Raw genomic sequence first — 22,500 nt, 5'->3', positions numbered from 1 at the left:
CTTTCAAAATACCTTTGTTGCCTTCCCTCCCCAATCTATCACTTCTTTCAACCCTTCTTGCCGCTCTCTTCCTCCAAAATACACTTGTTGCCATACTTCAGGTGCTGTGACTATGAAGTCAAGAGGCCACTGATGATGTGGGTTATGTTCCTCCTGTACTGCATCTGTGGACACAACTAGTATCATGGACTTACTTGGATGTTACCACAATAAAGGATAAAAAAAAAGGCTGTATTTTAATAACTCTGTCCAGCTACAAAATACATGTACACAATACTATTTTTTTTTCTTCCAGTAACACAACTATATTATACAGAAAAAAAGTGTTCATAATCCCTATATAATGCTTCATTCCTTGCCATTATATCCCTTTCCAAGATTAACACAACACTGACCTCTGCCTTTAGTCCCTTGTTGAAGATTGCAGTGGCAGTCTTGTCTGAATAATACACTAAACATGCAGGGATAAACAGCACACAACCTTGCATGTCCCTGACTAATGCAAGAGCATCTGTTGGTCTTATGAAGGCTTCTAGACATCTGAAAGAAAATGTGCTTTGTTACAAGTACACAAATGAAACAAGTAGACAAACTTAAAACAAACTAATGTAACTAAATAAACCACGAAAATTGGCAAAATTCTATTAAGGTCACACAGCAAGAATTTGCCAGACACCTGTTTATGAACTGTAGCTGCAAAAATATTTAGTATATAGGATTCAATACAATGCAAATAAAATTGTTCCATTTCTTATTTCAAGTATTTGAAAGTCTGCTCTACACAGCTACTCTAAACCTTGAAAGTAGTTAATTTTCATGATCTTTGCAAACAAATTATGTCCCAGCATGTAGCATAATCTGTAACAGATGAGAAAGCAAACCCAGCATACTTGGCATGGTCCAATGTGTCCCATCACTGGTCCTCAAGTGCATCATCCTCTCTGGTCTACAGTGTCACCAGTGTGGTCATCTAGTTAAGGCTATTCCTGGAAAAATGAGCTAAGTATAATAAAAAAATAAAATTAAATAAAAAATCTCCAAAAAGGATGAAAAATCGTATCCCAGCATGAGGCATAATCTATAAAAAGTGAAGCAAAGCAAACCCTCTATATTACGTCTGGTCCTCCAAAGTTACACTTCCCAACACAGGTTCTCAAAATGCATCCTCTCTGGTCCAATGTGTCACCAGTGTGGTTGCCATGTTGAAATTGTTCCTGGAAAAATAAAACAGGTAAGTAACAGTTAAAAAGGAAGATAATAAAAAAAGTGGAAAATTGTAATGCAGTGATAAAAGGATGCAATTGGAAAGACCAATGTAGAATGAATTTCTTTATTATTTGTTCCCAAACTCAAGCAGGTACAATACACCGACATCCCATCTCAAACAGCAGCTGAGCTATGAAAAGAGAAAGAGTGAGCACATACAAAGAGGTTATTAAAAATTTTTCAATTAGATACAATGGTAAAAAATGTTCATGCTTTTTGTCATGCAGCTCAGGGTCATGAGAGAGTTCATCATGTTAACCAAACTTGTGGGTCACAGTAAAACACCTTAGATTCACAATGATCCCTCAGGACCCAAAAAACACACACACACTATTTGCGGTCCACCCCTGCCTTAAGCCACTGTTCCATGGCTGCTGCCACCACCATCTCTGCCTCTTCCTTGCGCATGTTGCTGAGCACACTCTTGACGCCCATGGCAGTGGCAGCAGTGATGAGAGGCTGCTGGAGGTGGAGGAGGAGGGCAGCAGTAAGGCAACCCAATATACCAAAGGCTCCTGCCACTACCTTGTCCAAGACTTTCTCCATGGCACTCTCTGGGAATATGTCATAGAACAGACTGAGGCACAGGTCCGTGAGGAGGCCACTGGAGAAGATGCCGCTGCGCACCAGGTGGTAGTGGAGGGCTGGGTGCTCTCGTCGCACAGTGCCAGCTGCCTCTGTCACAGCAGCTGCCACTGCAGCCCGGTTGTCCCTCAGCAGTGCCCACACAGACGAGCTGACCCAAAACACATCCACAGGGCAGTCCATAAGGCCAGCTGTCTTGCGAACAATGGCCAAAAATTGTTGGCTCTCAGGCTGCCGCAGCAGTTCCCTTGGAGGATGCAGCAGCTGCCCACGGCTTACCAGCCACATGAACAGTTGGTCCTCAGGACGTGGAGCTTCTGGCCCTGACCAGCCACGCCTGGGATGGTGATAATAGTTGTGGTTGTGGTACTCAAAGAGGCCATCAGTTGCATTACCTACAGGAGTGATATCTGTGTAGCCGGTCAGCCCAAGAGCAGAGATGGCACGCCATAGTTCTTCATAGGCCAGACGCTGCTGCTGCCGCACGTAGTCATGGGACTCAGCATGGCGTGGGACCACTTGCAGCAGCAACTTCCACACCAGGTGGCGGTGAGCAGCTGGCACAGATGAGCGCCAACAAAAGTTGGTCAGACGCTCTAAATCTAGGGGCTGTTCTTTCAGCAGAGCCTCCAGAGCCCGCTTTTCCTCTACTTCCCGCAGCCCTACCTTCTTGTAGAACTGCGACCGGAAGTTCTTCTCATCCCCCATGACCCCTTAACTCAAGATGCTTCTTCACCTTGCTGTGGCTGCTGCTGCTGCTGCTGCTGCTGCTGCTGCTGCTGCTGCTGCTGCTGTTGCTGTTGCTGCTCCAGCTGCCCCACTACACCACTGAGTTCATCAAACTGACCACACAATGTCTTGAGCTGCGACTCCACCATGGACATGGCCTCTAGCTGCTGCTTCTGGATTCCCTCCACTTCTGAGGCCAGCTCAGCAAGCTCCTTCCTCAGCCCCTGCACGCTGCCCAACACGTGACTGGGTGCCTGGAAACACACCTGCCTTTAGGCTCCGGTTCTGTCTCCATCACTCACTGATAGAAGCACACATCCTCCACACACACACACACACACACACACACACACACACACACACACACACACACGAGCTTTAGGGGGCAGCATGAAATCAATCATGAAATCAATAAAAAAATTGTGCATACCTGACCAGTCCTTTCAAAGGCAACTAATCAAGCTTCTAAAACTGTATAGCCCACAGCATTAATGGCAAAAATAAGGAAGTTCCACCACCACATATAAAGCTCTGAAGTTACAATCAAAATATGACAAACAGAAATCACAAAAATTTACCATGAAAACTGAAAAATTACTCAATCTGGAAAACAAAGAATTGTACATTTCATTTCAATTTACAGAAGACTGTTGGAGGAACACAACTCATTCATAAATCAAGACCCATTTGCAGTTCTGTATGTCCTTGACATATATAGTGATAAAAAAACTTTTAATACTACCTGCTTTATCAGACATTACTTACTACCTATCAACGAACATCTACCTATCATGGTTGTATCTTTATGCAAAATTAAACTGCTGCATTTACTTCAATAACAATACCTTAACATTTACACCACTAACCAATGATATAAAAATCAGTCACGTAAAGCCATGACAAAAAATTCAATGTTGTTTATATGTTGAATAATTTAAGGACCGAAGTAGTGCTACTCAAGAAATACAAACTGGTATCACACTAGGTACAAACCTGTGAATCAGACTGCTGGGCATTGCTCAGAGCCTGGTACTCATAGTCAACCTTGCAGGACAGTTCATCAAGGTCAGTCTCTGCTTTGCCCAGCTGTAAAGTATTGAATCATATCACCTTAACTCTTGTTTGTGCATTAAGTGTACCATGCATACTTTGGACTAGATCAAGATGGAGGGGGCAATTGTTCTAACAAGCATACTATCCCATTTAATATTGTGCAGGTATCACAAAGCACTCTACCCTGCATCTGCTATTGTCTAATGTTGGAGAAGATGCAGAGTAGGGAACAGTCTCATTATGAAAGAGTAGAGATAAACCAGTGTATGCTGTCAGGCTTTGGTGTAGAAATAGTGGAAATACGATCATGATGAGTCATGTTGCAAACCTTCATGCCTATTAGTCTGCCACACAAGAGAAATCAATATGGCAACACTAGAGTTCTTTCATGATGCTTTGATTGACAACAAGTCAGTTTCTATTATGCTTGCTTGGAGAAACTTGTACAGTGGAACCTGTTACCAAACATCTCCCTTTCCAAACAACTCGGTTTTTTAACAAAAATATTAACTCGCAATTGCTTCAGTTGCTATACCATAATTTGATTTTCAAACAAAGTTACTTGATTTCAAATACTACAAGGTGTAGCATAAGCTGCCATTTATTACTGATCTATAGTTTCTATAAATATTTCCATCATTTTTATATATTTGGAGGAGAGACACAGAGGGTAAGACACTAATTCAATCTTTGAAATAAGTTAAATGTGATCATTGAAGAACCTCAATGTAAACAAATAAGATTTGGCACTCGAGTAATCCCAAGCCTCCTGTGGCTCTCTCTATGACCCACAATGCCATCACTACTGCACAACTGCATTTTCCCAGTAGCTTTTCATAGCAGCAAGATGTCTAAGTGTTATCACCTTCATTTTTGGCGGTGAGTGGGTTGCTTCTCTCTGTCACTCTGCAAGGCTTCCCTCACTTGATCAATGACAAAGAGAATGCCTGCATGATCTAAACAATATCTTTTGATGTGTCACAAAGTTCATTCAATACATTCTTTCTGGATAAAAAATTCTAAGCTGGAGATGTTGTGGAGAGGCCATCTTAGCAACGGGAGCATCAGTCATTACCCACTAAGACATGGTGGACAGGTGTCTGAGAATGGATTAATCTATTTTACATTGATTCCTATGGGGTATATAGTTTGTTTTTTAACATTTTGTATTTTGAACAGCATTCAGGAACGAATTCAATTTGACAACTGAGGTTCCACTGTATTTTCTTATCAAATGTCTCCCCCCCTCATCCCCTATACAGCTGTAAGTCATGCACGCATACTCATATTTCCATGTGCAAATTTCCTCTGATGTCAAAGACATGCACAAATGAGGCTCACATGATGAATGGTTCAAATGAAAGTGCAGTACTAAGAAAATATCTCAACAAACAGGAATAAATCCAGTTATAATATGCCACCTAGTCTCTTGTTTAAGCTTCTGTAAAGCATGAGATATCCTGCCACAAATGTAGTGGGTATGGTGTCACATGACAAGTGATAGGACTTTTTACCTCGCATAAAAAGCAAGTTGAGAGGAAAATCCCACCACTGCAATAAGACAGGTGAAAGAACAGAAACCCAAGCTTCTTCAGGATATCATTGTTTATGGTAGGATCCCTCACCCTGCACAGAAGCCTTAAACTTAAATCCAGATGATGCATTGTAACTGGATTTATTCCAGTTTGTGGTCATATTTCCTTAGTGCTGGGCATTAATTTGTAGCATTCAATCATTCTCACTATTTTAACCTCATATGTGCATGTCTCAGACATCAGGGGAAATTCGCACATGGAAATATGCAGAGGCACCTAATATAAGAAAGTACATGTTTCTCTAAGCAAGCATAGTAAAAACTGACCGTTGTCAATTAAAACATTGGGCAAGAACCCTGTTATAATGATTTCTCCCATGGGGTTTTTCTGTGGTGAATACAGTGGCAAAATAATAGGCATGTAACTCACTGTGATCATGTCAAGTAGTGGCAATTATAGTAACATTGTCCATGACACTGTCCCTTTCCACCAGGGGCCAACAGGACTAAGCATGCGAATGATACATGTATAAGTGTGTGTCTGGGCCAATCCCTGGGATTGCTGAGATGGTATATAGATGGATAAATTCATCACCAATTTTCAGTAAATGTTACCATTTTTCTCTGTTCAAAAGAAAGTGAGGAGTCTGGAATGCTGGAGGAGTAGGAATGCTGAATTTTCGGATTGGAGGGGGAGAAAAGTGAAATCACTTTAGCTAATGTAACCTGAAGCTAGCCTATAATTTTATGCACTTTACATGGTACCACTGGTCATAATAGTTAGTATTATTTCATCATGCAATACTGGTGATTGTAACAGAAAGAAACAGACCAGCTGATAACACCACCCCCTTAAAAGATAATATCAACCACTAGTTTGGCAAGCATACTATACTGCGGTTTTGTTTTGAAACACTTTTTTTCATAAGTTACCCAAAATTCCTTTCCATTTTCATACCACTCTCCTATTCAAATTGCATGTGATTCAACTTGACTACCAAAAGACTGTATTCAGGGTTAATCTTTGAATGGATTAACTGTGATATTTTAATGAAAACAGGATGAGGGTTAAAGATTGGTAGAACAGCAAAGAAGAGAAGGGAAGGCAAACAAAGTGAATATTAAAACCTATGAAGGGGCAGACAGCCAATCAGAAGAGCACCACATGATGCTGTCCATAAGAATAAGAAGAGGAAGGGGCAGGATACCATGGCATTCCACAGATTTTTCATTCTTTCCAGTTCCCACAGCCATCGAGGCAAGACCACGCTGGTATTCCGTCTCAACACCACGTGAAAGCCTTACCCTGTGCTCACTGACCCCAGCAGGACATGGTACACAGCAGGAGAGGAAACAGGGCAGTGGCTGTCCATGATATGTTTGTGTGGTGGTCACAAACCATATCTCTACACAGAAGTCTGATGAGATGACACTGGTCAGTAGATGAGTAGCAGCCAGTAGCATTGTGCCTAGTGTCCAGATGATTTGTCAGGAAGGCATCCCCCTACCACCTGCCTTCCTCCTAGCCAGTCAGCCTAGCTAGTCAGTCCTAGCCAGGGAGGTTAACAGGGTAGTAACACCTCCTTAGCCTGATTAGATGAAATGTTTGGGCTTCCTGTTGGGACTTTTTGTTATCTTTTTTATCTTATAAAATAACAGAAATTTATCACTGACTATTCCTAACCACCTTTGACAGTAGAATATGAATTCTGGTTTGTTAATTGCCTGGTTGTTTGTTTTCACTTACGAGTAATTCATTCATTTGTTCTGTTTTCTTAAGTATGTTTTGTTATTATTATGTTACATATTTTGGTGCCTGATTCAATTACCTATTTAATGTTTTTTGTTCTCATATATGTGACTGGTTAGAGTTACAATACCACCAATTTTAAAAAAATTCTATCATCCCCTCATCCCCCACCACTCCACTTTCCTCCCTAGCCATGTATCAATGACCACTTCTTTTGTCCTTTGCTGAGTAGCTGACATTGTTGCCTAGCTGGTATTCTTTTATTCTTTCACTAGTCTTAACATGGTTTTTCTTACCCTTCTCATCAGTTAACGCTTCTCATTCTGAGTAATTTGTACCTCATATATACCCACCACAAATTATTTATAATGCTGACAGCAATTTTTTAAGATTTATTTGTTTTTTGGGGAAGCAAACTTACTCACTTCCGTGACAACACTCAGAAGTGACACACCTACGCATGTGATAGATAGGTGGGCACCGATCTTCCCTGGTGAAGGTGAGTTCGTTCTTATGTGCGTATGTCACATCTATTATGCAAGCACATAGTCACTGTGGTTGATTGTTTTGTTTGAGAATGCAGGTGCTGGCCAATTAAAAATACAGAATTAGCTTGACCAATCATAGCGTTTTATTCCATCCTGATGAAGGAGAAGCGACTTGATATGAAATATCTTCAAAATTATTTTCAATTAGTCTGAGGAAGATGTCCATCTGTGGTGGGGTGTCGCCTTGATTATTTCCAGTGCATCACCAGATTCTATGAAGATGAATAAGGTAATGATTTTGTATTCATTTCTTAGCCTTGCCAGTTTGGTTAGGTTAGGTTTGATTAGTTGAGTTATGTTATATTAAGTTAATTTAGTTAGTTAGATTAGTTTTGTTAGATTATATTAGTTTAGTTAGGTTTGCCTATAGTTTCATTAGGTTGGCTTAGGTGGTGATGCATGACAGCCAGCTGATGGCCACAGGCAAGCAGCAGCCACTCCTCTCAGTGGGAGGATTGTGGGGGAGTATTACTGCTGTGGTACTTATTTGAGAGGTCAAAACAATTTTCTTTCTGGTAGATTTCAGCTTGTTTTGTATTAATCTGCTTTTCATTTTGATTGCAAAACATGAAACAGTGAATGGAGGTCAGGTTATAAAAAATAAAAACTAATTATTTTAGGGAAAAACATGCAAATTAACTCAAAACAGGTCAAACACTACCAAAAAAAAAAAAAAATGTTTGAAATAGAGACTGGTGAGTGAAAATTTACCGCCTAGCCTTGAAATGCCTTTCACTTCACAACCTTAAACCAGCCAAGCCTTAAAATGCCTTTCGATACTAAACAATATGCCAGTCAACCATGTAACTGCCCTTAACTTCGGTACCTTAAATACTCTTCACTTCACCTGAACTTTAAGTTAAACAAGCCTTTCTAAAAATAAATAATGTCCTCCCCATCACAACCTTAAGCCAAACAAGCCTTTCACTTCATAACTTTTCAGGGCCCAACAAACCAGTAAATATCCTTCACTTCAGTACCTTAAATTCCCATTCATTTTAGTATCTTATGTTGGACAATCTTTTAACACCCTTCACTTCACTAGTACCTAATGCACAACCCAAGACAAATGTCAACAAGACGTTGTTGACAGTTGCCGTCTAACCACCCATTACGATATGAAATAAATGAACGAAAATAAATAAATAAATAAATAAATAAGTAAATAAATGCATACTTAGATCATTATCTCACCTCCGCCTTAAAAGCTAAACAGGTAGCTAAATACTTCACTACGGCAGGAAAATAGAGGGAAGAATGGCACCAAAACACCGGTACACTTAAAGAAAATGACCGTGTTTATTTTGTTTTCTTACTTATTGAATCAAAGTCGGTTATTTCTACTCACGAGCAGCTCCAGTCTCTTTACAGTATCTTCCATACTACATTAAGTGACTGGCAACCTGCCACGACAGCAGAGAGAGAAGAAAATTCCGGAACAAACTTATTCGGACTTGGCTCATTCGGCCCTGACTGATTCGGACCATTAACTGACCTATTCGGGCCTTGTTCCTGGCTTATTCGGCTTTTGTTGCTGGCTTATTCGGCCCTCGTAACCAATGATTACCTGGTATTCTTACCTGGTGGGCTTCACCAATCCCAACCAACCCAGCAGAGGCTCCACGGGAGCCACACACTACTGATGCGCCAGTCCAAGTTATTAGGAATGTACAAAACAAATAAAGCACTAAGATGTAATGACTGGAAAGTGCATCATAGCAGCTAAAAGAGATATACGCTAGACTACTCAGTGAAACATGGTGAGGGGGTTAAGGACAGAGATATGGAAGCAAGTTGTTCGTTTAGTTAGTAATAATTATATAACAGATCTCCAAGATGACAAGACAATGCTGTTTAAATGATGTCAGCCGTGATAGGTGCAACGGAGCTGGATAAGGTGTTCCAAATTGATATGCATCTTAAACTGAAAAATCGTTTGCATATTTCAAGATAGGACCGTGTGGGCAATTTTTAGGTGGCGTCCTCTAGTGCCTGGATAAGGTGGACGAGGGAAAAGAATTTCAGAGGATAGAAGGTAAAGACAATGAAAAATTTTCCAATAATGAATTAGGTCATGTCTCAGTAGTCTTCCCTTAACATGGAATAATTTTAAAGTCTTAAGTCTCGTAGTTTAGTTTAGGTTTTCGAATCCACGAATTTTCTGAGTTCAGCTGATTCTAACAGTTGTAAGTCCTTACTGTAACCCGTGTTCTATAAAGGAGATACATATTCCAACAGTGGACGAATTATATGGAATACATAGGGGGGGGGGAGGCATAAAGGAAGCCTCTCGATTGATTGTATCTTTGAGGATACTACAAGACTCCCTCTGCCTTGGTTGCAATATGGGCAATATGAAGATGGAATTTAAGAGAAGTGTCAATCAGTAAAGGGTGCTTGAGAAACACAGGGACCGTCTTTATGTCTTTACTGGTGAGTCAACTAAGGTACAGGTCCAGCACGTCCTCACAGCTAGGCGACTACCCAGAAGACTGAGTGGCGCCAAGCTGGGGAAAGCAAGATTTCCCGCGCTGCTCTCAAGATGCCAGAGGTCGGCATCCTACACTCAGTACTCCTAAATTAGATGGAATCCTTAATAGGGATTGGAGAACCGTTTAAGTAGTACTTACCAGTGTGATTAGTGATGTCCCAAAGTACTGGCCTTCTAGTAAAACGTAATAATATACATTTATCGATATTCATGTTTAAACCCCAGGACTTGGCAACATGGACAAAAGTATTTACAGAATATCAGTTTGGCAAGTATAAGATCTTTGTAAATATTACAAATTGAATCATATCTAATGTTAACATATAATTTCAGGTCATCAACAAAAATCTTGGTTGGGGATCGAATGTTGTGTCAAATAATTTATATAAAGTAGAAAAGTAGAGGTCCCAGAACAAAGCCCTGAGGAACTCCGCTTTCAACATTTCTGGAAAAGCTATGATGGCGATTAACTGTAACTCATTTTCCGATTACACAAAAAAAAAAAAAAAAAAAAAAAAAAACTTCAGTCCAAAGTAAAAGCTTACCCCTAATACCCAATGTATGGAATTTAGAAGTTAACATATCATGACAGATGACATCAAAAGCTTAGCAGAAATTAAAGAGAATTTAATACACATTATAACTCATGTCTAGCATTGCGTTATTTTGTTATATGCTAGAACTAATTGGTCCTCGATGGTGTGGCCTTGTCCGAAACCAAATTGATAGTAATAATATTGTCAGTTTCAATGTAGTCATAAACAAATTTGGTGATAATGCGTTCCATTGTCTTTGCACAAGTAGATGTTAATGAGATTTGTTTGTAGTTAAGTGGATCATAACAGGAACCTTTTTTATAAATAGGAGTTACTAAAGATTTTTTCCAGATAATAGGAAGAGAACCCGAAATATAAGAACGAAAAATTTGTAGAAGAGGATAAGCTAGTTTAGTTTAGAAGGTCATTGATGAATAATAAGAAGAGAGTGGGTGACAGGATAGAGCCCTGAGGAACACACAGGATTTAAGGAAAAGCGGATTCATTCCATCAGGACCCATGGAGGATGAACGGCGAAGTTGGTTGATAGCTGAAATAACACCACTGATAAAAATGTGAAAGCTGAAATAACATAATTGATAGAAATGTGAAGATCAGCGATAACAGTATCAGATACCTGGTGGGGAGAGGGAGAATCAGGATTAACAAAGATATAAACATATGCGGAGGATGCAGCCAACAATTCTGACATAGCTCTAGGATCACATATTAGTTCTCCAGTGGGGTGACATTAGTGGAGCAACAGCAGGGGCACCGACATTCTTCCTTCGGATGTAAGCATTAAATGCTTTGGAATTGGTAGTGAGTAAATCTGGTTTCATAATTAGAATGGGAAGTAGTGGCATAATTTCTATTTTTTTTTTTTTTTTTTAATATGTAGGAGGGACACTGGCCAAGGGCAACAAAAATCCAATGAGAGAGAGAGAGAGAGAAAAAAAAAAGGCCACTGAGATGCCAGTCCCAGAAAAGGGTCCAAACCGGTAGTCAAAAATTGAAGGATAAATGTCTTGAAACCTCCTTCTTAAAGGAATTAAAGTCATAGGAAGGTGGAAATACCAAAGCAGGCAGAGAGTTCCAGAGTTTACCAGAGACAGGGATGAATGATTGAGAATACTGGTTAACTCTTGCGTTAGAGAGGTGGACAGAATAGGGGTGAGAGAAAGAAGAGAGTCTTGTGCAACGAGGCCACGGGAGAAGGGAAGGCATGTAGTTAGCAAGATCAGAAGAGCAGTTAGCATGTAAATAGCGGTAGAAGACAGCTAGAGATGCAACATTGCTGCGATGAGAGAGAGGCTGAAGACAGTCAGTTAGAGGAGAGAAGTTGATGAGACGAAAAGCTTTTGATTCCACCCTGTCTAGAAGAGCGGTATGAGTGGAACCCCCCCAGACATGTGAAGCATACTCCATACATGGACGGATAAGGCCCTTGTACAGAGGTAGCAACTGAGGGGGGGAGGGGTGAGAAAAACTGGCGGAGACGTCTCGGAACACCTAACTTCATAGAAGCTGTTTTAGCTAGAGATGAGATGTGAAGTTTCCAGTTCAGATTATAAGTAAAGGACAGACCGAGGATGTTCAGTGTAGAAGAGGGGGACAGTTGAGTGTCATTGAAGAAGAGGGGATAGTTGTCTGGAAGGTTGTGTCGTGTTGATAGATGAAGGAACTGAGTTTTTGAGGCACTGAACAAGACCACGTTTGCTCTGTCCCAATCAGAAATTTTAGACAGATCAGAAGTCAGGTGTTTTGTGGCTTCTCTGCGTGAAATGTTTACTTCCTGAAGGGTTGGACGTCTATGAAAAGACGTGGAAAAGTGCAGGGTGGTATCATCAGCGTAGGAGTGGATAGGACAAGAAGTTTGGTTTAGAAGGTCATTGATGAATAATAAGAAGAGAGTGGGTGATAGGATAGAGCCCTGAGGAACACGACTGTTAATAGATTTAGGAGAAGAACAGTGACCGTCTACCACAGCAGCAATAGAACAGTCGAAAAAGGAAATCTGAGATGAAGTTACAGAGAGAAGGATAGAAGCCGTAGGAGGGTAGTTTGGAAATCAAATCTTTATGCCAGACTCTATCAAAAGCTTTTGATATATCCAAGGCAATAGCAAAAGTTTCACCAAAATCTATAAAAGAGGATGGCCAAAACTCAATAAGGAAAGCTAGAAGATCACCAGTGGAGCGGAACCCATACTGGCGATCAGATAGAAGGTTGTAAAGTGATAGATGTTTAAGAATCTTCCTGTTGAGGATAGATTCATAAACTTTAGATAGGCAGGAAATTAAAACAATATGACTGTATTTTGAGGGACTAGAACGGTCATCCTGTTTAGGAACAGGCTGAATGTAGACAAACTTCCAGCAAGAAGGAAAGGTAGATGTTGACAGACAGAGCTGAAAGAGTTTGATTAGGCAAGGTGCAAGCACGGAGGCACAGTTTCGGAGAACAATAGGGGGTACCCCATCAGATCTATAAGCCTTCCGAGGGTTTAGGCCAGCGAGGGCATGGAAAACATCATTGCGAAGAATTCTAATAGGTAGCATGAAGTAGTCAGAGGGTGGAGGAGAGGGAGGAACAAGCCCAGAATCGCCCAAGGTAGAGTTTTTAGCAAAGGTTTAAGCGAAGAGTTCAGCTTTAGAGATAGATTTGATAGCAGTGGTGCCATCTGGTTGAAATAGAGGAGGGAAAGAAGAAGCAAAGTTATTGGAGATATTTTTGGCTAGATGCCAGAAGTCACGAGGGGAGTTAGATCTTGAAAGATTTTGACACTTTCTGTTAATGAAGGAGTTTTTGGCTAGTTGGAGCATGGCATGGCTTACGGGCAGAAATATAAAGTGCATGAGATTCTGGTGATGGAAGGCTTAAGTACTTTCTGTGGGCCACCTATCTATTATGTATAGCACGAGAACAAGCTGTGTTAAATCAAGGTTTGGAAGATTTAGATCGAGAAAAAGAGTGAGGAATGTACGCCTCCATGCCAAACGCTATCACCTCTGTTATGCGCTCGGCACACAAAGACGGGTCTCTGACACGGAAACAGCAGTCATTCTAAGAAAAATCAGCAAAATAGCTCCTCAGGTCCCTCCTAACCAACGAGTAGGGTGTTGCACCAACTGCTCTAGGTCGTGGAGGATAGCAAAGTTGAAGGCTAGTTCACCAGGACGGTCAGTGAAGGGAGATGAAAGCAAAAGCTGGTGGTGAACACTGGTCTCCTAGAATGGAAATATCTGCAAAAGGGAAGAGAGTCAGAATGTGCTCCACTTTGGAAGTTGAGTAGTCAAAGAATGTCTTGTAGTCAGAGGAGTTAGGTGAGAGGTATACAGCACAGATAAATTTAGTTTGAAAGTGACTCTGTAGTCGTAGCCAGATGGTGGAAAACTCGGAAGATTCAAGAGCGTGGGCACGAGAGCAGGTTAAGTCGTTGCGAACATAAACGCAACATCAGCTTTGGATCGAAAATGAGGATAGAGAAAGTAGGAGGGAACAGAAAAGTGGTTACTGTCAGTTCCCTCAGACACCTGAGTTTCAGTGAGGAAAAGAAGATGAGGTTTAGAAGAGGAGAGGTGGTGTTCTACAGATTGAAAATTAGATCGTAGACCGCGAATGTTGCAGAAGTTAATGAAGAAAAAGTTGAGGAGGGTGTCAAGACACTTAGGGTCGTCGACAAAAAGGAAGTCCGACCTGGGGACATTTATGGTTCCCTCCCCAGATGGGGACTCCGAGGCTGGTGTAGGAGTCGCCATGATAATTTTGAAATTTTGGGTGAAGGGTGTGTGTGTGTTATTAGGTGCTTGTAGTTTTGTGTGGAGGAAGAGAGTTGTCTTTAGAGGGCAGGCTGTGACTGCCCCCTTGTGTTGTGAGACACAAAGGGAAACGTTCAGTAAGGTCACAGCTGGGTTTAATGATAAGTTCACAGCACCCCTGATCCAGTGCTTTAGACCTCACTATGAGTAATTATCGTTTCGGCAGGTGCCTACTGCTTCCTCTTCTCAAGGAGGTGGTTGACATTATTAAATTGTGTAAGGGCTAAGGATGCCTGGGGATAATTTCTACCATATTGACAACGTATAAGTTTATAATTTTTCCACAAGTCTGATCTTTAAACTTTTAAATCAAGAGGAGGTTTCACCGGCCAAGGTGGATCTGAAGATGCAAGTGTGTTTAGATGGGATGTATCTTCCAATGAGTGGATTAACAATGCTTAAAAAAACGAGAATACTTTTGATCTGCATTTAAATTTACATAAACTCAAGATCCCAGTCAAAAGTGTTGAGGTACTTGCAGATATTATAACTACCATGTCGCCATAGTTTTATTAATAAGGAACTGAAACTACTATAGGAACTTTGGAAAATATAAGAAGTTAGTATTGGACTATGGCCACAGTTAGGGAATGGTGGAATATCACCAATTCTGTCAATATCGAAGACAAGTATGAAATCAATAATATTGGCATATGGGTAGTGTGCTGGTTCAGCAACTATCTGGGTTAGTCATGAAACAATGAATCAATTATGGAGAGACCACCAAGGATAATCTGACGATTCCATTTTACACATGGTGGATTAAAATCGCATATAAAGACAATCTCTTTATTTACGCAAAAAAAAAAAAATAAATAAATAAATAAATAAAAGTAATTAAATTTTGATTGTCAAGTGGAGTGTGAGACGAGGGTCGGTACAATGAAATTACATATGCATCAAAATCTGTTAGGTGAATAGCGAGGGTGTTAGGAATGTTTGTGTTAATTTCAGGATGTACATGCCGACCTCACGTTTAGGGACATTGCTCTCAACATCCTTTCTAATAAAGGTATCATTAGGTAGAGCAACATCAAAAAGATATTACGGGTAGCATTCATGTTTTACTTATACTTAACACTGTAATGCTGTAATCATACAACAAAGAAAAAATAATTAACCTTATTGGTTAGAGAGTTGACATTTATATGTGCAAAGTGGAGATTCATCACAATCAGACCAACAAAGTGTGTGTGTGTGTGTGTGTGTGTGTGTGTGTGTGTGTGTGTGTGTGTGTGTGTGTGTGTGTGTGTGTGTGTGTGTGTGTGTGTGTGTGTGTGTGTTGTGTAAAAGCTGGTACTAGAGTTGCGGTTGTGAACAAACAAGTAACAATTTAATTTATTAAATGACATAAATATCAACAGCTTCATAATTTCTAATAATATTTGATATTGGCATTCACTCATGTAGGAAACACTTGTATATAATTATGTACATACAAACCTTGTGTAATTTTACATTACTGCATTACGCACACACCTGTTTTTAGTATATATATATATATATATATATATATATATATATATATATATATATATATATATATATATATATATATATATATATATATATATATATATATATATATATATATATATATATATATATATATATATATATATATATATATATATATATATATATATATATATATATATATATATATATATATATATATATATATATATATATATATATATATATATATATATATATATATATATATATATATATATATATATATATATATATATATATATATATATATATATATATATATATATATATATATATATATATGTAGATCGCCATTTGGTGTCAAGAGGAGGAGGAGAAGGGAGACCTATAAGGGAAGAAGAGGGAATGCCTTATTGTCTCTCACTGTGAGGAGGGGAGAGGCTAAAAATAGGTGTGTAATACAGGAATACATTCAACGAGTGATTTTTATTTTTTTTTTCCGTAAGACTTTATATGCAGTAACGGTAGTAGTATGCACAGTACTTATAATGCTTCATCATCGGCATTCAGTGACGTCTTTGGGCGTGACACATCAAGGGATAATTCTAAATGCGATCTTATCGATACATCTTGCACCTCGTCAGTATGTGTATGAGTAGTGCACTGAGACTCTTATTCGGACTCTCGGAATGCTGAAAATTATCGCACATAAACGATACAACGTAAATTTGCCGGATTTATACACGTAATTTCGTATCAAACTTTTAAGCTGAACCATCAACATGTACAGTACCTGCTGTGTGAGCTCACTGATAAGGAAGATGAAAGACGCTTGCACGCTTGCATCCAGCGCATACGAAGTTAAAAGATGTATCACCGCAGCGCAGCTTGTCATATCTATACATAGATAAACCTGTAAGAGCAAATAGAAAGAAAATAGATAAAATATATGTTTTTACTTGTGCACTTTACCCTTTTAAAATGTTATTCCTCCACAACACAATGGGCGTGGCACAACATATAGCCAAACCATAAGATGTATGTCTTTCTCTCCACATCCCTTTCCGCGTTAGACGCTATTTTTAAACAGCTAAAGAATTGCCTGTGTTTCCACATCGTCAGTTTTGCTAGCCGCCAAAGGAGTCGCAGTTGATGGCCTGGTGGTGGTTTGCCACAGTTTTCTGCATTCTAAACACTGGACGTCGTTCATCCTGCTGTGCGGTCAGCCTGGCAACTAATTATATTTATACCAAAAAAACTTTTCTTCATGCCCTCCGAAACAGTCAAGAATGGTCTGTATCAGCCAAAACAAGAGTCTGGATCAGCCACAACAAGAGACCGAATCAAGCCAAAGATGTGGTCAGAATCCGGTCCGAATGAGCCTGCATTCGAAAATTCGTTCCGTCACCAAAATTACGCCATCTTTCTTCCTCTTCTTCTGCTGGCCCGCCGGTTTGCAAGCAATTGTCTATATTGTCTAGTTGGAATAAATTCACTTGTTCCTTATCTTATTCACTTCTTACTTCAGATAAATGTCTTAAAAAAAATATGTGTTATTTTGATGGCCTCTAATTTTTTGTTATCTTTGCCTTATCTTGTATATTTATAACGGTCAATACAAGTAAATTAACTTGTTCCTTATTTTCTTCACTTCGTACCTGCGATAAATACCTAGAAAGGTAGTTATTTGACATATTAGGTTTCCTATTTATCTTGTCTTTTTTTTTTTTCTGGTGATATGAACCATAGTTTCTCGTAAAACTTTTCGTTTGTATTAGATTGTTAAATACTGTTGCTAGTTTCCTTCTTGTTCTGTAGTTATGAATATTCTTTTTACTCTTACGTATATCTCCTGTCAACCAGCTAATGTTTGTATTCGTATGGGAATTATGCTTTATCTTATTCTACTTACCTTTTTTTTTTTTCTAGTCTTATTCCAATTTATTCTAATGAAACAGCGATAGCTTCTCCTTTGGTTTCATCGAGGCTCTGATGTCCACACTAGTAATTAACCTGTTTGATTGTTAAGTAATGTGGTTGTTACCATATTCCACTGATTCAGTGATGTTCTTTATATGTATTATAATTTTATTACTGCTGTTCTTACTACTACTACTACTACTACTACTACTACTACTACTACACTACCAGTATTACTATAACTACAAATATTACCATCACCAGTGTTGTTAATAATAGTAGCCAACAAGGAATTACTACAAGATGGAAGGCAATTAAACGTTTTGAGAAATGAATATTTTATTTCAACAAAGTGAGACACGGTGATATCAATACTTAGAATGGTCACTGAATATCATTGGCCTATGGTTCGCCTCCTCCTGCCTCTTACAACACTCCCTTACACATCATATAGATCGGGGGGTAAATTCAAATCATATTACCATTAGATACCTCCATTATCTTGACCTCAGGAACGATAACAATAATAATGATGCACGTTTTCTTTTCAACTGGAGTCCCGGTAACCTCTTTGCACTGGTATACTTGCTAATCCTTGTTTTTTCTCGTGGCCTTCAGTAGACGTGGCAACGAGCACTTAAGACCTCCTCAGTGTATGTCTTAGTATCTATTATAGCTAAATGGTGTGTGTGTGTGTGTGTGTGTGTGTGTGTGTGTGTGTGTGTGTGTGTGTGTGAAAATAAGGTATTTGACTTAAACCTCAATTTGAATTCAGAGAGAGCGAGATGTAGAGAGAGACTTCATGAGACCTGCACTGACTAGAGAACACTCGGTTGTAATAATAATAATAATAATAATAATAATAAAATAACAATAAATCAACTTATAAGTAGATAAATAAATAAATAAGTAAATAAATATATCTACAATTATTCCCAGCCCAACTAAAAACTACTCATGTATACTCTATAATACTTCTGGCATTGAACATATCACGCGTTAGTGCCTTAAGAATACAGTGATGTACAGTGATTGGGGGATGGTGAGGGGTTATGCGCTCTCCTCTACTCTCCTCTACAGGATAAACTTACACTGCAGAACATTACAATCAAAGAAAGACACTGCTAAACACTCCACTCTTCAGTGCTCGCTACACTCGTCCACTCCTCCTCATTCTTCAACTCATTCTTCATCATCATCTTCAGGAAATATTCAGACGCCCGTGGAGACCAGCCATGCCTCTCCCCTTCATCAGGAGAAACAAAACTAAGCATGGCTGCCCTGCTGCTTCCACCTCTCGGGAAAGTCCAGCGAAACGTGTCTTGCAGTGCCACGGCCTGGGAGTCACCGCCGGGGAGAGAGGAGGTTGCAGGCTTAGTAAGGGGGAGCTCATTCGACGCGCTGAGGGTGCCGTCCGCGCCTCGCCGCCGTCATCGTTTGCATAAATGGATTATTATTTGGTGCGTCTGATCCGACGACACTCGTATCGCCTCGCGGGAGTGGCAGGAGTGGCGGTGATTAATGCGGCAGTCTTGACGCGACACGCAGGTCAGCACAACAGTGAGGGGAGGGCGCGGTGCGGCGACTGGCGTTCGACTAGGCATCTAAGTATTGGGGAATGTACGAGTATAGTATGTGTATATATGGTATGTGTATGTGTGTGTCTGGCGGTCCGGGAGAAAGGTAGGGAGGGGACGGGGTGGGGAGAGTGGCGGCCCGGAGACCTGTCACAGCTCAACCGAATCTGAGGAAGTTGCGCTGGGGGGCCCTCTGGTAGCGGGGGTAGCTGGCGGGCTCCACCACTACCACGTCGGAGGCAGAATCGTCGTTCCTCTTGCCGAATCTAAGGAAGTTACGGTCACGACCGAAGCGAAGGAAGCTCCTGTTGTAGCCACGCTTGCTCACGGCGCCTTCGGGTCCGTCAATGGCCATGTCAAGGTCCTCGTCTTCCTGGTCGGGCTGGAAGTCCTGGGCCCAGGCAGCGGGGCCGTGGGAGGGCATCACCACGTAGTTATAGGGGCTGGCAGACCTCTTGGAGCGGTGGGAGTCCTGGGTCTTGGCGGGGGAGTGGGGGACAACGGTGGGGGCAAGGGGTGCTTCATGGGCCTTCTGTTCTTTCAGCTGACGGTCAACAGAGCGTCCGAAGCGAAGGAAGTTGCGGCTGTCGTCACGTCCGAACCTGAGGAGCGGGAGAGAGAAGGAAGGATGAGTGGGGCTAGGCGGTAAGCTCACACGAAAATCCCACACATACTCTGGTACATCCAAATTGTGTCTATTGACCAGTGAACATTATTAAGGCATTTATCTCCTGTACTTTGAACTACAGCACAGACAATACAATGCAGAACACAATCAACACCTTATCCCCAACATATGACTAACACACGAAGGAAAAAATAGAATAATCCATCTTAATCCTTCTTGACGAAAACACCGCGGACCGACTGAATGACTGACTGACTGACTGCCGCATTTGTTTACCTCAAGAAGTTCCTGTTGCCACGGCCGAAGCGGAGGTAGTTCCTGTGACCAGAGCGCTTCTCCTCCACAGGGTAGTCCTCAGTATCGTCTTCCTGCAGGTTGGAGAAAGCGAGGGGTCCCCCGGGCAGACCGAATTCCTCGGCGTCGGAGCGTCCAAACCTCAAGAAGTTGCGGTCGCGGCCGAAACGTAGGAAGTTACGGTTTCTCTTCTCCAGGGAGTCTTCGGTCTCTGGGAGCATGTCGGTATCTTCAATGCTGCTGATGTCAGCGCGGCCGAACCTGGTTGGAAAAATTAAGTTCATATGACGATCCTAAAACCTTCCTTTTTGTCTCTTTCTCATATTCTTTTACATCAAACTTCACTTTATCTGGTGTGGAGTGAGTGGAAGTGTGTGCGTGCGTTACCTCAGGAAGTTGCGACCTCCCCTCTTGTCTTCTTCACTGCGACCGAACCTGTGGAAGTAAAGAAAAAAAAAAGTAAAGTCAGATAACATTTCCACACACTATTCTTCTTTTTCTGGCAAAACAAAGGCATGGAATTATGCAACCACCGCGCGTGTCATTCCTTGGTCTCGGGAAGAAAAATGAATTAACCTCTTGAAAAGTTAAGTTACTCCAGATGCAGTTAATGACTTTCTCTCTCTCTCTCTCTCTCTCTCTCTCTCTCTCTCTCTCTCTCTCTCTCTCTCTCTCTCTCTCTCTCTCTCTCTCTCCACTACTCTACACTCCTACATCTCTTCCTTCAAAACAAAACAGAGCATCGTATCACAAACACTCTCTTAAACGTAAACAAAATCTAACACTGCCTATCCTTCCTTCGTATCCCTTCGTGTCCTCTTACCTCAGATAGTTCTTGCTGTAGCCACGCTTGGAACCTTCCTGCTGAGTGGGCATCCATGAGGAGCTGCTGGGGAGGAAGTACTTGAGTAGTCTCTTCTCTTGGGGAATCTCGGGGATGTCACTTCCTGGGGCATTGTGGGTAGAGGGGGAGGCTTCGATGGCGCCTGGTACGGGGGTGAGGGGAGAGGCAAGGCACCAAGCCACGCCCGAGAGGAGAACCCACGCCACGGCAATCATGACACTGCGGGAGAAAGAGAGGGAGTGAGTGAGAGTGGTAGAGATAAGGAATGGGTGTGATATGGGAAGAAGAGCGGAGTGAGGGGGATTTGGAGGTTAGAGAGAGTGTGTAGGAAAAAGAGAGGAGTTATACAGGCAGGATGTGCAGGGAAGGAGAGTAAAGTGTGAGGAGGAGCAGTGACACGGGAGACATGGTGAGATGGTGAGTTGGGTATGAAGAGATTTGTAAGGGAGAGAGGATGGGGGAATGATTGAAGCAGGAAGGGAGGCAGAGAAAGAAGGAAAGAAGGAGTGACTGGGAAGGAAGTTCAGGATAATTTTTGGAGTCTGTAAGCATCTTTAAGTGAAACAGAATGATAATTTAGTCAAATATAAGTATCTAAGCGAAGTACAGAGTTACATACGACGAAAATAACGATACTTAAGTTGAATATGAAGTTAAGTAAGCTGAAAATGAAGATATGTATATCCAGTTTAATGATGCCTGAGTCGAATACAAGAATCTTTGACTCGAAAACGTTAGAATCACAACACTGTTCTTTACAAACTACACTGAGGGGGGGAAGACCAAAACAGAGCAAAGCGTACGTAGGCTGTGGATAGGCTTTACGTAGGCTCTCTCCTTTATTTTTCAAGAGTGAGAACCGTTAGAACAGAGAGAGAGAGAGAGAGAGAGAGAGAGAGAGAGAGAGAGAGAGAGAGAGAGAGAGAGAGAGAGAGAGAGAGAGAGAATGGAAAACTGAAAAAGTGTGGAAATGCCCCAGCTGACAACATAACCCGAGGGACATAACGCCTGCTGCCCCCCCTCCCCTCATCCCGACGTTCTTTTCAATTATTCCTTTACTTATTCCTTTATGTTCCAGTAATAGAGGGAGCACTAATGATTTCCAACACGAACGCTGTCCTATTATCTTATGTATTAATTTGAAGTGGTGCATTAATACAAGTGTTGATAATTAATGCAGTGAGCTGCGGATGAAACGAGTGGTGAGTTACTGGAGGAAGTTTTATCACTATTTCTTTTTTTCTCTTTCCTTCTACTTCCTCCCCTTTTTATCTTTCGTCTTCATTCCCTTTTTTCTTCTTCTTCCTTTCCTCTCTGTCTTTTACCTCTTCTTTCTACTTTCCTTTGTCCCTCTTCCTCCTTCCTTCTCTCCGTTTCTCTTCTCCCTCTTTCCTTCCCTCTTTCTCTTCCTTCTTCCTCTCTTTCTTTCCGTCCTTCTCCCTTCGTTCCTCCTCCACGTTCCACGA

At 41.0% G+C, this 22,500-nt stretch overlaps 2 protein-coding genes across 5 annotated transcripts in view; both read right to left on the bottom strand.

Annotated features, from left to right (window-relative positions):
• Positions 1-1,316: 1,316 nt before the first annotated feature.
• LOC135106452 (TBC1 domain family member 7-like) lies at positions 1,317-8,951 on the bottom strand. 4 transcript variants are annotated; one of them, XM_064015461.1, is made up of 3 exons: positions 8,782-8,951; positions 3,574-3,666; positions 1,317-2,834 (listed from the first exon to the last, which is right to left on the bottom strand). In XM_064015461.1, the coding sequence occupies exon 3, from the start codon at positions 2,557-2,559 to the stop codon at positions 1,597-1,599; it is 963 nt and encodes a 320-aa protein (XP_063871531.1). In that variant the 5' UTR covers positions 2,560-2,834; positions 3,574-3,666; positions 8,782-8,951; the 3' UTR covers positions 1,317-1,596. The 4 variants fall into 4 exon arrangements, with proteins under 4 accessions (XP_063871531.1, XP_063871533.1, XP_063871532.1 ...); XM_064015463.1 differs by lacking the exon at positions 8,782-8,951 and adding an exon at positions 8,660-8,743; XM_064015462.1 differs by lacking the exon at positions 8,782-8,951 and adding an exon at positions 8,446-8,583.
• Positions 8,952-18,012: 9,061 nt separating this feature from the next.
• Positions 18,013-22,500, bottom strand: part of LOC135106451 (FMRFamide neuropeptides-like) — a 60,260-nt gene continuing 55,772 nt past the window's right edge. Inside the window, exons 2-5 of the mRNA XM_064015460.1 lie at positions 21,014-21,253; positions 20,578-20,625; positions 20,173-20,451; positions 18,013-19,870 (exon numbers count right to left, since the gene is read on the bottom strand). Coding sequence (XP_063871530.1) covers positions 19,426-19,870; positions 20,173-20,451; positions 20,578-20,625; positions 21,014-21,249 — 1,008 coding nt within the window. The 5' untranslated portion in view covers positions 21,250-21,253 and the 3' untranslated portion in view covers positions 18,013-19,425. The remainder of the gene's footprint in view (positions 19,871-20,172; positions 20,452-20,577; positions 20,626-21,013; positions 21,254-22,500) is intronic.

This window comes from Scylla paramamosain, chromosome 13 (assembly GCF_035594125.1).
Source record: "Scylla paramamosain isolate STU-SP2022 chromosome 13, ASM3559412v1, whole genome shotgun sequence".
NCBI classification, from domain to species: Eukaryota; Metazoa; Arthropoda; class Malacostraca; order Decapoda; family Portunidae; genus Scylla; species Scylla paramamosain.
Note: the sequence above shows the minus strand (reverse complement) of the source record. Positions and strands in the feature narration are given on the sequence as shown.